The 16,259-nt window shown below is 51.0% G+C and overlaps 1 protein-coding gene across 1 annotated transcript in view; it reads right to left on the bottom strand.

Annotated features, from left to right (window-relative positions):
- TBC1D10A (TBC1 domain family member 10A) overlaps positions 1–16,259 on the bottom strand; it is a 35,366-nt gene that overhangs the window by 6,161 nt on the left and 12,946 nt on the right. Inside the window, exons 2-3 of the mRNA XM_007975387.3 lie at positions 6,335–6,434; positions 1,250–1,357 (exon numbers count right to left, since the gene is read on the bottom strand). Coding sequence (XP_007973578.1) covers positions 1,250–1,357; positions 6,335–6,434 — 208 coding nt within the window. The remainder of the gene's footprint in view (positions 1–1,249; positions 1,358–6,334; positions 6,435–16,259) is intronic.

Below are 16,259 nucleotides of genomic sequence, written 5' to 3'. Positions count from 1 at the left end.
TGACATTAACCATGGACTTGGACTGGGGCTCCCACCCCTGAGCCTCCCGCTTTGCCCAGGATGCATCCCCTAGAAATGGGAGAGATGTAGCCACTAGGAGGAAGACTCTGGAGTCAAGAGGCTGCTCCAGTGGGACCTGGTATTGATACTCTGGGGAATAATCCAATCAGCCAGATTCAGACCTATCCCAGCCAGACACTCTACCAGCTTCCCTGCCCCTGCAAGTCCACGTGTTGCCAGCAAAAAGCTCTCACCCTCTCTAGATCAACAGCAGGAACTCTAGGCTACCTTGCCCTGCTCCTGCCCAGTCATCTCAAGGAAAAGATTCGGCAGGACAAGAGTGTTCACTGAAGAAACATGAGATATGTCAACAAAGAGCTGGTGGTGGGCAGCTCTTCTCTGTCTCACTGTCTGCCTGTCACCAGTCCCAAGGGCCTGTGAGAAACCCTGATGCCTGGGGCCAGATCTGGCAGGTAAGCCAGGGCAACCCCAGGGAATCCAACTGCTTCCCCATAATTCCCTAGGGGAGCAGGCTGGAGAAGCTGCCCAGCTCTGAATGGGGAGGTATTTTACTCTGGCCCGCCATGGGGCAGGGAGCAGCAGGAGGGATATCGGGACAGGAGAGGGATGACAAGAGAGGACACCCTCTCTGGCCACTGAGTGGCATCTGACCCCTTGAGATACTTGGGCAGTTCCCTTCAGCCCCCTTGGGTTTGGCTCTGCTACACCCAGGGCTGATGACCCCAAAAGACACACAGGTGGGTTGTGCTGGCCAGGCTTGGACAAGGCAGGAGAAAGTAGAGGATGGGAGGCCAGGAGGCATCGAAGGACCTGTGGTCCTGCTGGTCAAGCCCCCAAAGGCCCAGAGCACAGGGCCCAAGGCAGTCAGGGAAATGGTCTGAGTGTCCCCTCCTGATCACCAAGAGCAGGGATGTAGCCTACTGAGCCCAGGAAAGCAAAACCTGAGTGGTCATCAAGAGAAAGAGCTGGAATGGGGGGTAGCAAATCTGGCCATTCCACTGAGGGCTGCTCAGGGTTGGAGCCTCAGTTGTACAGAGCCTCCAGGAGACACAGGTACCCAGGACTGGGCCAGTCTGGCCTGCTAGGGCCTGGGCAGTTTGGCACATGACTGGAGGTTTTGTGGACTGCTCATCCTGTGAGGTTCAGGTGAGCACATGGAGGATCGCTGCCATGGGGACGACGCCCAGAGATGCGGAAGGGAGGGCAGGACAAAGGAAGGGAAACTTACATCAAACTTTCCAGGGTTCTGCTGTAACTTCACTTTGCCTCCTGACAGGTACTGCCAAGCACGGCCCCGCAGAGAAGGCGGGATGCCCTTTTGGCACCGCAGACGAATCTGAAAATCAAAAGGACAGCTGAGCCCATGCAGCCACCCAGGCAGCTCCCCCAGCCCAGACCCTTTGCCAGTGCGTGGTGGGCCCTCAGTGCACACAGCAGCAAGAGTAGAAACGGGGAGAAAAGAGGACTTTCACTGGGCAAAGTGGCTCATGCCTGTAATCCCAGCACTTTGGGAGGCCGAGGCGGGCGGATCACCTGAGGTCAGGAGTTTGACACCAGCCTGGCCAACATGGTAAAACCCCGTCTCTACTAAAAATACAAAAATTAGCTGGGCATGGTGGTGGGTGCCCGTAATCCTAGCTACTTGGAAGGCTGAGGCAGAGAATCGCTTGAACCCAGGAGGCAGAGTTGCAGTGAGCCAAGATCACGCCATTGCACTCCAGCCAGGTGACAAAAGCAAAACTCCGTCTCAAAAAAAAAGAAGACTTTCCTACTGTTGCTACCATGCAGATCGTAAGGTGTGGGGAGAGGAGGTGACTGCAGTTAGATATGCTAACACCAGGTGATGGCAGAGTCCCACATCCCTGGTGACAACACGGGCATTCCTCAGGTCTACCATGGAATTCCAGACCCTCATAACTATCTTCTGAATCAAAATGGAACCCTACAGGCGGGCACGCTGGCTCACGCCTGTAATCCCAGCACTCTGGGGAGGCCAAGGAGGGCAGATCACTGAAGGTCAGGAGTTCGAGACCAGCTTGGCCAACATGGTGAAACCCTGTCTCTACTAAAAATACAAAAAATTAGCCAGGCATGGTGGTTGGCACCTGTAATCCCAGCTACTTGGGAGGCTGAGGCATGAGAATTGCTTGAATCCAGGAGGTGGAGGCTGCAGTGAGCTGAGATCGTGCCACCGCACTCCAGCCTGGGCAATAGAGCGAGACTCTGTCTCAGAAAAGAAAAAGAAAAAGGAACCATTACAAGTTGGGTGAACCCCATGGTCTGTCGCCTGGGAGGGCATTGCACTGTGTGCGGCTCAGCTGCAGCCCCAGGGAAGGTAGCTCATGAGATGAACCAGAATGTGCCCAGAGATGTTGCCCAGGCACTTTCATGCAGGTATGTTGGTTTCAGCAGCCATGTGGTAGGATACCGCCAGCCTAGAGGGGAGAAATCTCAGCAGAACTCAGAAGGAAGATGGGAGCTGCTCAAATGGCCCCCTCTTTGTATTGGTCAAGAATCCCCTCTCTCCTCTCATTGACCCTGAGCTCCCAAGATCACTGGCCTGGGGCATAGGCAGCTGGCCTGAGTGTGAGTCCTGATCTCAGCCATTGCTAAAATGGCCCAGGTCTTCTCTGCCACTCGCAGAATGGGAGAAGTGAGGGAGGAATTATTTGAGGCAGCTCATGACCCAGAGCTAGTGCTCAATTCCGGCTAGTTGTTTTTATCAGGAAAAGTTTTCCACTGGCAAAACTCAATCTGAAAACTATCAAAAGTATCATGTCTTTTACAAATGGGGAATTGAGGGTAGGGGAAAATTCGTGGGGGAAATTTCATCACACAAGCAGAGTGGGGGTAAATGTATCATACAGTCAGAAACCCTACTACCTCCTAGCTGCACCGCACAGGCTGGAGGGATCCAGCCCCGTGTACTTTCTACATCACCAGTGGGCTCCTCCTGGGCTTGGGACCAGAATGACGCTCTGAAGGCGGTTGCCCTGACCCGTCGAGGTGGGTGAGGACAAAGGCAGGGGCATCACTCCTGTGAAATGCTGTCGTGGGGGAGGGGTGAGATGGCCAATGATACTCCCTCAACCCCTGCACTAAGCAGCCTGACCTGGGGATGAGCACTCAGGGCATGAGAAGAACATCTGGATCTGGGTTTGAATCTAGCGCTGACCTTCAGCCAACCACTTCTCAACTGTAAGATCTGAATGCTAATACCTCCTACTGTGCAGAGTTGCCAAAGGAGTCCATTCGAGAGGGAAAATGTGCTTAGTGTGGGGTCTGACACACTGTCTGTGTTCAGTAAGTAATGGCTTCCTCTCTGCCCCTCCATCCCAGGAGGATGCTTGACACAGCTCAGGACCTCAGCTCACGCCTAACTTCCCCTCACCTAGAAACCCCCTTCAACAGTCCCCCTGGAAGCTCTCAGAAGAGGGAGCACAGAAGCCCTGGCCTTCCTGGTGACCAGTGCAAACAAGAGAAAACTTTCCAAGGGTCAGAGAGAGTCAAGAACCAGGAAGGAGCCAGGCAGACAGGCTGAGGGTGGTGGGGGAAGAGTAGCGGTGGTGGGGGAAGAGTAGCAGTGGCTGGTCATAGGTGCCAAGTGAGAGCTTCTGGGACTGCCTAGAAAGAAGGCAGAGGAAGAGGGCTGAAGGGAACTGCCCAAGACTCAAGGAACAGTTTCCTGTGGCTGTGGGACAAGGGTCTCCTTAAGGAAGCCAACTTGGGCAGGCTTTGGCAAAAGGATGTACTTTAGCCCAAAGCCACAGGCCCTTCAGGCTCTCCCACAGAGCCAAGCTCAGCAAGAGGCAGCCCCACATCATCACAGCCCCCATCATACTTGGCCTCCTCCAGGAGAGCCCTGGAACACTTCACGGGGAGCGAAGAGCTGGGAGTACAGCCAGCCTTTCCCACTCTGGTCTCCTCAGCATAAAGGTGCTGGAGGGGGTCATCCCTACCCTGCCTGCCTTAGGGAGGATGGTAGGGACCAATAAGGATAAAGCATGAGAAAGTATTCCCAGAAACCACAGGATTACCATTCTCTGAGGCCAGGCCTTGGGAAAGGAGGTCTCCGATGAAAGCTGAGTGAGGCCACACCCTTGCCTGCTGAACTCTGTGAGGGCAGGGCCACTGCTTAAGCCTACCCCAGGGCAGGGCCCTGCGGGACGACAGCATTCCAGCCCCTGCCCTGCCTCCCTGCAGGACCAGAATTCTGTCCTAGACATGGCTGGGAGTCGCGGAAAGGAAGGCACCCTCCCAGCAGGACTATGTATGAGTCCAGGAGAAGTGTTGGGTCTGAGCCCACTTCCTGAAACAGGTATTACCCTTCCTGTGCCATGACTTCCTGACCAGAGGGAGAACTCAAGCCTCCACAGGCAGGCTGGAAGAGCCCCCAGGGCAGGGCCTGGTGTGGCCACAGCTGAGGTGGCAGGACGGGCACCTAGTGGATGGTTCTGGACTGGAGAAAAGCAGTGGGTTAGGCCTCTGGGCACGGTGGATTGAAGCACTTCCTGTGGAGGCCTCAGCTGGGCAGAGGCAGGGGCAGGGGCAGGTCTTGGGCTCTAACCACAATGCCAGGAAAAAAAGGGGAAGTGCCCACTGCTACTCTGCTGAGAGGTGCTCCCCAAAGCTCCCCTCTGGAATCCCTATTTTCAAGAACGCAGAAGGTCCCTGCCAACCACGTCACCACAACAGATTGCTGGAGAGCAAGCTACAGCTCAGAGTAAGAGCCAGAGGAACCATGAGGCAGGGAAACAGAGCCAGAGTCAGGCAGGAAGCAGCTGAGGAATAACTGTCTTAACATTGTTTTTTTAAAAAAGAGATAGGCTGGGTGCGGTGGCTCATGCCTGTAATTCCAGCATTTTGGGAGGCCAACGCAGATGGATTGCTTGAGCTCAGGAGTTCCAGACCGGCCTGGACAACATGGTGAAACCCCATCTCTACAAAAATTACAAAAATTCCCTAGGTGTGGTAACATGTGCCTGTGGTCCCAGCTACTCGGGAGGCTGAGGTGGGAGGATCACTTAACTCTAGGAATTTGAGGCTGCAGTGAGCCAAGATCATGCTGCTGTACACCAGCCTGGGTGACAGAGTGAGAGAGAGAGAGAGAGAGAGAGAGAGAGAGAGAGAGAGAGATAGATAGACAGACAGAGAACAACAAGCAAGAGCCCAGGTCTGGGTGAGCCTCTCTTCTCATAGCACAGGGCTTCACCGTCTATGACACCGTCTACGAAGCACTTACCACCACTTCGTGGGGAACAACAACAGGATTATCACTCCCACTTGGCCAGAGAAACTCAGGTTGACAGGGTGAGGTGACTTGCCCAGAAGTTCTACAGTTAGCCACAGGTGTGAAGAGAGGAAAGGAGTGGGACTGGGCCCAAGTCTATATACCTGACGGTCGGTCTGGAGCTTTCTGTGAGGCCTTGCAGCCAGCTGTGCCAGCCTGGACCAGACCAGAGTGTCAGCTGATGAGAGCGGGCAATAGGGTTCATTCTGTGCATTGGGAACTTGTACAGAGAGACCCTAGCTGTAAGGCTCGGAACAGGCCTCCTCTAGGCCAGGTACTAACACCACCATGCCGAGGGCAGCCAAGGACATCAACACACACACTTAAGAGTGGTGGGCAAGAACATTCCCACAGGGCAATCAAGCTAGTGTCTAAAGATAGCCTAACTTGAAAAGGACTACTGGGTGATTTCATTTTTGTAAGACTATAATTAAACTGTGAGGTTACTTTCTTCTTTCTTTGGCCAGGAGTCAAGAGGGAGGTCATCAAATTAATCTAGAGGGTAAAGAAGGCCTCGTATTGTGGTAGTTAAGAGGGGAGGTGCTAAAGGTACACTGCTTGGGTTCAAATTTTGATGACCAGGCCAACAGTAAAGTGGGGATACTACTATTACTAACCTCACACTAGGATGCTATAAGGAATTATCCCAAGCACAAAGCAAACGTTCCATACATGCTAGTTACTGGCAGTATTGTAAAGTCCTCCCTGATAGCTGGTAAGCAGCACTGAAGTCCTTCTCCTGGGAAGGCTATAGGAAAGCTGTGTTACAGCTGTTGGCTAAGAATGGCTTTGAGGTTTAGCTCCAGGACAATGTTCTGCATGAATCTGAAGTCACTGTGTGAGGGCCCGACCTTCCCCCTGCCTTCAAACCAGCTTCTGTCTTGCACTGGCAGTTGGAAGACACCTAAGGCATCTGGCAGTTAGAGAAGCCCCTGCTTTCCTAAGCTGATGAAGTTCCTCCCTCTTCCTCCTCCTCCCCAAGCTGCCAACTCCCAGCCCGAGACCTGAGGCCAGACCCCTCACCTTTTTGTGCTTCTTGGCCATCCATTTGTCCCAGTTGTTGAGCATGTCCAGCCACTTGGACTCCCTCTGCCTCAGCACCTCCAGGGGGACTTCCTCCAGCCTGTGGAACAGAGGGCAGGGCCTGTGAGAGGTGCCAAGGGAAGCAAAGGCCCTGACTTCATTCCCAGCTGCCAGCCTGGTCAGACCTCCATTCTTCCTGCCTACCATCCCTGCTGTTCCCCTCAGGACTGCTACCTCAGACCACCGTCCTATTGCAGATGAGAGGGAACATGCCACCTCCCCACCCACTGCTTCAAGGCATAAGCTAGAGACACAGCAGGTGGTTCAAGTGCCTACTCCCCTAATGTGGCCAGGGGCCACGGTGCCTCTCTGAGGCAGAGGCTGAGTGAGTCTCTGCATCTGTGCACCAAAGCAAAGCATTCCTGTCCTGGGTCTGCCTTAGTCAATAAGCCTCTTCGGAGGGCCAGTATACAAGGTGCAGAGTTGAACACAAAAACTAGTCAAACGAGTACAGAAATAACATGCTCACCTCTTTACTTCAGCCAAACCCATTACTCAGAGTTTCCCCATTTATGCCCTGGCCCTTTCCCACCTCTCAGCCTTTACTCATGCCAGTCCCTTTGCAGGAATGTTTCCCAAATTGTCTCCACCCACCGAAATCCTACACACACTTCAAAGCCCCATCAAATACCACTTCTTATATTTGTAGATCTTCTGACCGGGCAGCTAGCACAACTGTGTTGCACTGTTCTAGGGCGAGGGTCTCTGGGCGGGTTGTGGGGATGCCGTCCCATGATTAAAACAAAGTCCTGACCCTCATGGAGTTGATGTTCTGGTGGGCACTGAATGTGGGGGAAACACCTCAGCACCAAGGTGCTTTTTTGTGCTTTCTTAACAGAAGATATTAATGACAGACGAGGAAACAGGCTCAGAGAGGTAAGATACCCAGGAAAGGTATCTTGCTCTGCGTCCAACAGCAAATCAGTGGAAAAACCCAGACTCAAATCCAAGTCAGGTCCCAGCCAAGAGCCAGCACACAGTGCTGCCTGACCTCTCAGAAAGGAGCACAGGGTCAGAGGCAGCTCAGAGGAGGTTCTCAGGAACAGGACACGGTGGGGCTGGGGCTTGGCCCAGGCCTGAGTCTCCGATCCTCTCTCTGCTGGAAGGAAATACGCTACTGTGACTTTTACTGGTTGGAAGAGCAGAGGGAGGGGCCCTGGCAGAGCTGAGGCCTCTAAGACACAAAAGGGAAGGTCTTCTTCAGTGCATTTTATCTGGGGAACTGCCCAGGCCTGAAAGCAGCCTTGGAACTGAATGTCTGAGGAAGGACTACAGCGTAGGCAAAGGAGGCCCCCTCAAAGCACTGAAACAAGGCACTCCCCACCTTGAACTGCTGCCCCTCTCACCACCTAGAGGCAGAACTAGGACATGAGTTACTCCTTTCCATGCTTTTCCTGATAAGAGCAAAGCAGGGACCACGCCTTTACAAAGGGTCAGGTAATTTACAAAGGGATGTGTATCTCTGGGCAACCCCCAAACATCCCAGGAGCAGAAACTAAGGGCCCACACCTCCCAGGCCATGGTACCTTCCACCACCTATAATGCACTGCTTATGCAACAAGTCAGGGGAATAGCCTTCTAGCTAACCAGTCAGAAGGGTGCCCAAACTGAGTCAACAGGAAGTTCTGGCAGTTATGGATGTAGATAATGGCTGATCCAATATCCCCACTGCACAGACGAAGAAAATGAGGCTTACAGAGGGCAAAGTTTTCACTTGAGATTACCAGTTTCCAAAGAACTCATAGGTGATTAAATATGTCTATTTGATACCTCAACCCTCAGTCTGGCTTTATTGATAAAATCTAACTGCAGGGACTCAGAGACGCCCATTCTCCCAACTGCAGATACACAGAGGAACATGTTAAATTCGGAGTTCTTTTAACTGATGCCAGATAACAGCTCTGGCAGTTTCAAACCCCCAATGTCAAACCTCAAACCGGAATTTCAAAAGAGTACAAAACAAACTACCATATTTCCTGGATTCTAAGACACCACTGATTTTAAGCTACACCATTGATTTGGTAAGATCTCAGAAACAAAACAAAAAAGCCACTACTACTTTAAATGTGCATGTCAATTGAAAGATCTGTTTTGATCTTTTAAATCCTAAATTGGGAAAATTTTGAGGCAATATGGCCATCTGAATGGCCTTTCCTTTAACAACAGAGGAGTTTAATCTACCTGGAGATGGTGAGAAGGAAGACACTGGAGGTCTGGCTGTACCTGGCACTCAGCGAACCACATGCTCTCTAACAGCAGGTAGGTATCTCTAGGCACAGGATGTGCTCCTGAAACACTGCAGGCTATATATATATATAATTATTATTATTTTTAATCAGAAGGTTCACATATCCTTCAGCTAACTCAGTCAGGATCTTAGAAAGCATCTGATCCAACTGCTGTCTGATATAGAAATCCTTTCTACAATAGGCAAGTCCCCTTCCTTCTCTGAGCCTCAGTTTCCCTATATGCTTGTACAGCCTATCTTATGAATTGGGGGCCCTCTAAGGATGCCCAGAGAGGAGCTGTGAGATGAAGCTGGGGCCAGAGGGGTCCCTGAAAATAGTGTGACAGTGTAGAAGCCCTGAGGTGGCTTCCTCCTGACAGTGGAGAGGGCAGGAACCAATTGCTAGTGAGAGAGAAGCTGGCCCAGTATAAGGGACCAAATGGCCCATGGGGGATGTCGCAAACCTGGTGGCCTCACTCATCCTCCAGAAAACCCCTCCTTCCTTAAGGTAGCCTAAGGGAGTCTCTGAAGCCAAAAGAGACAAGTGAGACCAGTTTCTTGTGGCTCAGTCACTGCTGGAACTCCTCCAGGGGTGGGCCTTCCTTACCTCCAGGTGAAGTCACCCTATTGTTAAACAATTTCCACTGCTAAAGCTTTCTTCCCCACATTATGCCAAAATTGTCCTAGTAACTTCTACCTGTAATCTCAACACCCCTTTTGAGGCCACACAATTCTAGACCCCTCCCATACCAGGCGCACACATTTTTATCCCTCATCATCCACTCACCCCTACCTGAATGCCTTTTCTTCTCCCTTCTCCAAGTGACAGTAACCCTTCAGAGCCCAATATTACATTAAAAACCACAACTACAACAACAATAATATCAGCAACAGTAGCTACCATTTGTAGATTATTTACTACTTATAATTTTCTTCTCAATGCTTCACATACCTTTATCACATGTACCTTTTGTAATAACCCTACTATAACATCATTCTCCCCTTTTTATTTTATTTTTTGGAGACAGAGTTTTGCTCTTGTTGCCCAGGCTGGAGTGCAATGGCGCGATCTTGGCTCACTGCAACCTCCGCCTTCCGGGTTCAAATGATTCTCGTGCCTCAGCCTCCCAAGTAGCCGGGATTACAGGCGCCCATCACCACACCCGGCTAATGTTTTGCATTTTTAGTGGAGACAGGCTTTCATTATGTTGGCCAGGCTGGTCTCGAACTCCTGACCTCAGGCAATCCACCAGCCTTGGCCTCCCAAAGTGTTGGGATTACAGGCGTGAGCCACTGTGCCCAGCCCATTCTCCCCATTTTAAAGCAGAATTCGAGGCTTAGTAAGGTTAAGAGTGTTCCTTAAGACCATATAGCTATAAGTGGCAGAGCTGGGACCCAACCCAGGCCTGACTGACTCTACAGCTCATGCTCTTGACCCTTGTACTACACTTCTCTGCCTCCACAGGCCAAACCCTCAGCCTCCACACAGCCTGCATGCCTGCCTGCCTGCGCAGATCTCGTAAAATGTCCTCCAACCTGAAGATCTTCATCCTGGCTCAGAACACCATGTCTCACACTTTTTAAACTGAGACCCACACAAACACACATACACACACACAACCAGGACACATTTTAGGAAACGGGTTGCCCTTACATGTACTAATGCACTCTGATATTTCCAGATTGATTTTATATTATTCTATTCTATTGTTTTAAATGCTGGTCACAGGCTCCTAAAACTGATTTCAGCACCAACTGATAAATGAGTCAAGTCATTAAGTGTGAAATACGCACTTCATTACCACTTGCTCATATTACTCAGCACTGTCCCTCCCCAAATGGACCAGGTCTTAAACTTCTTCTGTGACTCCCACCGCACCCCGCCCCCGCAGGTGTTCAACAGCTGCCTGCCTGGTTTTCTCCATGACATCATTACCCTCATCTGCACTGCATCAAGGCTACAAGTTACTTCTGTCTTAGAAATTGTACGTGTCCCTCTAATAGCTCAGTGAAGTGGGGCCCTCACAGATTAATTACCATTTCCATTTGGCCCATGACAGACTTGGCCTGATCAGAGAGGTTGTATGACTTGGACAAAGTCACAAAGCTAATAAGTAAGTGGCTGACCCAGGGCTTCCCCTCTGTCACAGTGGCCAATATGCTACTTCTAGCTCCCCAGGGAAGGCTGTGGGGAAATCAGGCCCTTCTCCACATGCTTCTGTGTGGCTCCATCTCTGGCCCCCAAGCCACTGGAGACAGTCTAACCCCCTCCTCCAGTGTTCTGACTGCCCCACTGAGTGGCCTGCCCGTACCTAGCAATGCTCAGAGACACTAATACACTGGATGGGATGGTTTGCCAGCACAACCTCAGGTGCACAACCTCTGGGCAATCTGCCTTTTTTTGTTGTTGTTGAGACGGAATCTCACTCTATCGCCCAGGCTGGAGTGCAGTGGCACGATCCTGACTCACTGCAACCTCCGCCTCCTGGGTTTAAGCGATTCTCTTGCCTCAGCATCCCAAGTAGCTGGGGCACCACCACACCCAGCTAATTTCTGTATTTTCAGTAGAGATGAGGTTTCACTATGTTGGCCAGGATGGTCTCAATCTCTTGACCATGCGATCCGCGCGCCTCAGCTTCCCAAAGTGCTGGGATGACAGGCGTGAGCCACTGCACCTGGCCAGGGCAATCTGCCATTTGCTTGCAGCCCCAGCTTTTGAGGAGGAAAGGCTTAGAGGAGACAAAGGTGGCACCTAATCACAGATCTTGTCAGGCTCCTGGACTGGAACAGGCTTAGCCATGCTGTGCCATGTCATGGTCCAAGGCAGCAGTGACACTCTGCTGACCCCATTCTCTGTAGGTTCCCAGTTTCCTAGCGTTCTCCCAAAACCCAGAGGCTTGAGGCTTCCAAAAGTTCAGAAGGACAAGACTGCTTCCCAGGCTACTGAGACCAAGGGTTGGGGTTCTCTCTTCCCTTGTCCTTCTAGACATCTGCTTTCTGCCCAAGCACATCTCAGCACCTCTGGCTAGGCAGGTTCAGCAAGGGCGGTGCCCATGCCCATCATCTCCTTATCCTAGCCTGTCGTGGGAGATAAACCTGGATACCAAGGAACCCATCTACACCCTCCTCCAAACCTCACTCCCTGAACCACCTCAAACAAAGAGAAATACACCCTAAGCAGAAAGTCTGAGGTCACAGACCACAGGACTGATCCTCCTCTCACCCATCGGGGAAATCAGGTGGGGTGTAGGGTAGAAGAAATGGAGTGGGGACTTGAAGTCAACTGAGCTAGTACTCCAGTTCCTCTGTCTACTAACTGGGAGACCATGTGCAAAACATGTGAACTCTTAAGCCTCAACTTCATCTTTAAGTGGGGTCATAAAGCACACCTCATCTTTTATAGGGCTGCAATGAGGAATAAATGTGTACAAGGGCCCAGCCTGGCAGGTGGCCAGCAAATGGCAGCTGTTAGGTGACTGGTATTTGCAGCTTAACTAGCACTTTCACATCTCCTTCCTCATCTGACTGGTCCCCACACACAGGCCTTTGAGGAAGGCAGGGCGTGATTACCACCATTTTACTCATGAAGCAATTAAGGCTCTGAGAGATTACTTAATTTGCTCAATGGTAAACAAACTCTAACTCCTGGCCGCTGATCCCAGCTCTACAGCTTTACAGCTGTGTGAAACAGGGCTGGCTGCTCTGCTCTCTGAGCTTCCAGTTCCTCATCTGTAACCCAGGAGGAATGCCACCTCCTCGGAGAGCATTGGTAAACATGATGTGAGGCAGTAAGAGCTGACACATTTCATGCGCTGGCCGTGTACTAGCTCTGCCAAGCACTACACAGGCACACAATCCCCCAAGGAAATAGCTTTAATTATCTCCATTTAATAGACAAGAACACTAAGATTCAGCACAGTGGAGTAATATGCCCAAGGTTACATAGCCTGGAAGTAGAGGCTGCCATCCGAGCACTAAACTCTCCAAGACATATAAAGTCCCCCGCTCACACCACGGCTTTAATCCCTGTCACATTCTCTTTCCTCTTCTTATCACCCTCTGTGCCGAGAAAGGCAGGAGTGAATAATGTGAAAATAACCCCTCACGCTTGGGTCTCCAGGATGGAGAGGAGGCAGCTGGAGGAAGTCCCACCAAACTGTAGAAAACTGGGAAGTGGATGTGCAGGGGAGCAGGGCCATCACCAATCCAGAGGGCTTCCCTCTCCACCCAGAGCCTGAAAGTGAAGTGAGGACAAGCAAAAGGCTGACCTGTTTTGCATACTAGGCAACAACCTCTGGAGTTCACTACCCTAAGAGGTGGTAATGAATGAAGGTATAAATGGCTTTTAGACCAGTTCCATAAGAAGTGATGATGGGAAACCAAAGTGCAGGAGAGGGTAGGCTGGTGGTGTGCAAATGGCTGTCAGGACTGGGAAACCTATGAGATCATGCAGTGAGGCCATCCCCTCCCCAGAAGGTAAGCAGTCTGCCTGAGGCCACGCACACTGTGAGTTGGTAGGAAAAACGAAGACGGTCTGCAGCAGCCTGGCACTCCCTTCTGGGGCCCGGCCACCCCTGCCTGGGAGCTGGCTGGCAGCGTCCAGGCTCCCTGTCTGAGTGAAAGAATCTGGCTTGCTTCACTCTCCCTCCTTCCCAATGCAGGCTAATTCTGGGGCTGCCTGTCTTCCCCATGAGGAATTCCCTGGCTCTGCTCCTTCCAGTGCTGGGTCAGTGCACAATGGTAAACAGGTTCTCTCCACCCTTTACTGGCCTTGGTGCCCTGGACCTCTGCCCAGCTCTCCACTCTGCTCAACTCCACCCTACTCAGTGTGAGAAATGGTTCCTTTAGGCACCAACCTTGCTGGCTCCCAAAAAGAAAAACCAAGGAACCCACCCTCCTCTGATGCACTCATAGGGAAGGGTACAGACCACAGAAGAAACCCCAAAGCAGCTCTCCCTGAGGACTGCAGAAAGGTGTTAGACAGGGTCTCGCTCTGTCACCCAAGATGGAGTGCAGTGGCATGATCTCAGCTCACTGCAGCCTCCGCCTTCTGGGCTTAAGCGATCTTCCCACCTCAGCCTCTTGAGTAGCTGGGACCATAGGCTCATGCTACCATGCCCCACTACGGTTTGTATTTTGTGTAGAGACAAGGTTTCGCCATGTTGCCCAGGCTAGTCTCAAACTCCTGGGCTCAAGTGATCTGCCTGCATCAGCCTCCCAAAGTGCTGGGATTACAGACATTAGTCACTGCGTGCCGCCCGAGACTATTCTCAACAGAAGACATCCCTTCTCCAAATCCCAGCTCCCACCAGGCAGAGTGCTGCTTGAAATTCCCTTGCTGGTGACTGGGTCCTTGGATCACAATCTCACTGCAGGCACCCAGGGGCCACCCTGACTCATCCTTACCAAACTGCTAGATCTCATTGATAGATCTTGCCAAAATTAGTCTTGACTCACTGTTTATATAAGACCTCTCCTCTACCCAGACTCGTCCATGGCTCCCTACTGCCCTCATTATCCAACGGAAACCTCAGGACCTGTAGCTGGGCATTATGGCACATGCCCTGCAGTCCCAGCTGCTTGGGAGACTGAAGTGGGAGGATCACTTGAGCTCAGGAGTTTGAAGCTGCAGTGAACCATCACTGCGCCACTGCACCCTAGAACGGGCCACTGGGTCACAGGGCAAGACCTTTTCTCAAAACAAACAAACAAAAAAACAAATAACAACAATAACAACACCACAAAAAACAAAGAAACTTCAGGCCCTGGCTCTCAAGGCCCTTCTGTTCCCCTGCACATCCCTTTCTCCCCTAGTCCCATCTCTAGAGGCCCCTACGCTGAGCCATCTTCCTTCAACCCCCATTCAATTTTGGTGCTATCATCTTGGGAAGCCTCATTCCGAACTCCTTCTCATCTCTACAAAGCCTCTCCTAACTACTCCAGGGACAGAACACAATCAGCCCCTCATTATATTCCATGCACACCTTTCTAGAACCTGTGTTCCAGGCTCTGAATCTACAAAGATGAATAAAATGTGGTCTCTGCCCTTGAGGAGGTCAATCTGACAGCGACAAATGGGTAGGTAAATAACTAGCACACAGAGAAGAATGCCATCACAGGAGCATGTAGAGGGGGCTAGGAGACTGCAAAAGGACCCCAGGGTGAGGATGGGCTGTTTAGAGAAAGCTTTAAAGGGGTGTTGACTTTTGAATTGGAGTTTGAAGGATGACAGCAAGTAGCTAGGCTGAGAAAGGGGAAAGGACACACCAGGCAAAACAGTATGTTCAAATGCAAGTTAATAGGAAAGGGAATGACTTGTTCGGGGAATGTGAGCAGTCCAGTGGGACAGGTGGAGCTTCTCCACCTGAAGGCTGTTCTGCAGAGGCAGCATTTCATGAGAAAGTGCATTCCTGGAGGGCAGGGGCTCTCTTGGCCTCATTCTCTGCAGTGTGTCCCAGGCCTGATACCTAGCTGGTGCTCAACAAATATGTGTGTGTGTTGTTGTTGTTGTTGTTTTGAGACGGAGTCTTGCTCTGTTGCCCAGGCTGGAGTGCAGTGGCGCAATCTCAGCTCACTGCAACCTCCGCCTCCCGGGTTCAAGCTATTCTCCTGCCTCAGCCTTCTGAGTAGCTGAGACTACAGGCATGCGCCACCACACCCAGCTAATTTTTGTTTATTTATTTATTTATTTATTTATTTATTTATTTATTTATTTATTTTAGTAGAGATGGGGTTTCACCATGTTGGCCAGGATGGTCTCAATCTCCTGACCTCATGATCCACCCACCTCGGCCTCCCAAAGTGTGGGGATTACAGGCGTATAAGCCACCTCGCCTGGCCAACAAATGTGTGTGTTGACTGATTCATGAGCTTGGTGACCTCAGACACTCTGAATTTCATTAAGTGTTGTCAGCAGTAACGAGGGAATATGCTCCTCTACCTTGAGATCAGGTGGGTAAAGCATAGTAAGAACTTGATAAAGAGCATTCCCTCTCTAGCCTGGTACCAGCTCTAGATCCTCCTCAAAGCCCAGCACCGGGTTGAGCACAGATCTGCTTGATGATGGCATTTTATAACATTACAATTCTAATATTCAATTAACTTAACTGAATTCTGTTATAACACTTACCAGTCGCTTGCTATGCACCAGACACTGTGTTCAGCACTTAACTTACTTTATTTCATTTAATCCTGACAAGCCCATGAGATAAGTCCTCTAATTATCAACTCCCTTTTGTGAATAAGGAAACTCAGGTTCTTCAGAAAGACAATAACTGGCCAAAGTTCAAGTCAAGCAGGGGATGGCACTGGAAAGTGAATCCAGGCCCTGCTCATCTCTCCCTCTGTCACTCAACTCCACCACCAAGTGCTGTCCAGTAGGCTGGGGATACACAGCCTTGCTCCTGAGGAGCTTGCAGCTCAGTGGACTCAGAGACACAAGCTGTGTGATGCTTGGCAGGTCACTTTGCCTCTCTGGGACTTGGTTTCTGCTTCTGTAAAATGGGGACTACGATGATAAATGCTCTCACAGAATTAAACGAGGTGATGTAGGTGAAAGCCTCATCCATCATACAGGCTCCTCTATGAAATGGCATTACAGTGACTATCCTGGGAGGATGGAGGGGTCACTCAGAAATA

This window comes from Chlorocebus sabaeus, chromosome 19 (assembly GCF_047675955.1).
Source record: "Chlorocebus sabaeus isolate Y175 chromosome 19, mChlSab1.0.hap1, whole genome shotgun sequence".
Taxonomy (NCBI): domain Eukaryota; kingdom Metazoa; phylum Chordata; class Mammalia; order Primates; family Cercopithecidae; genus Chlorocebus; species Chlorocebus sabaeus.
This window is presented reverse-complemented; position numbering and strand designations above follow the sequence as displayed.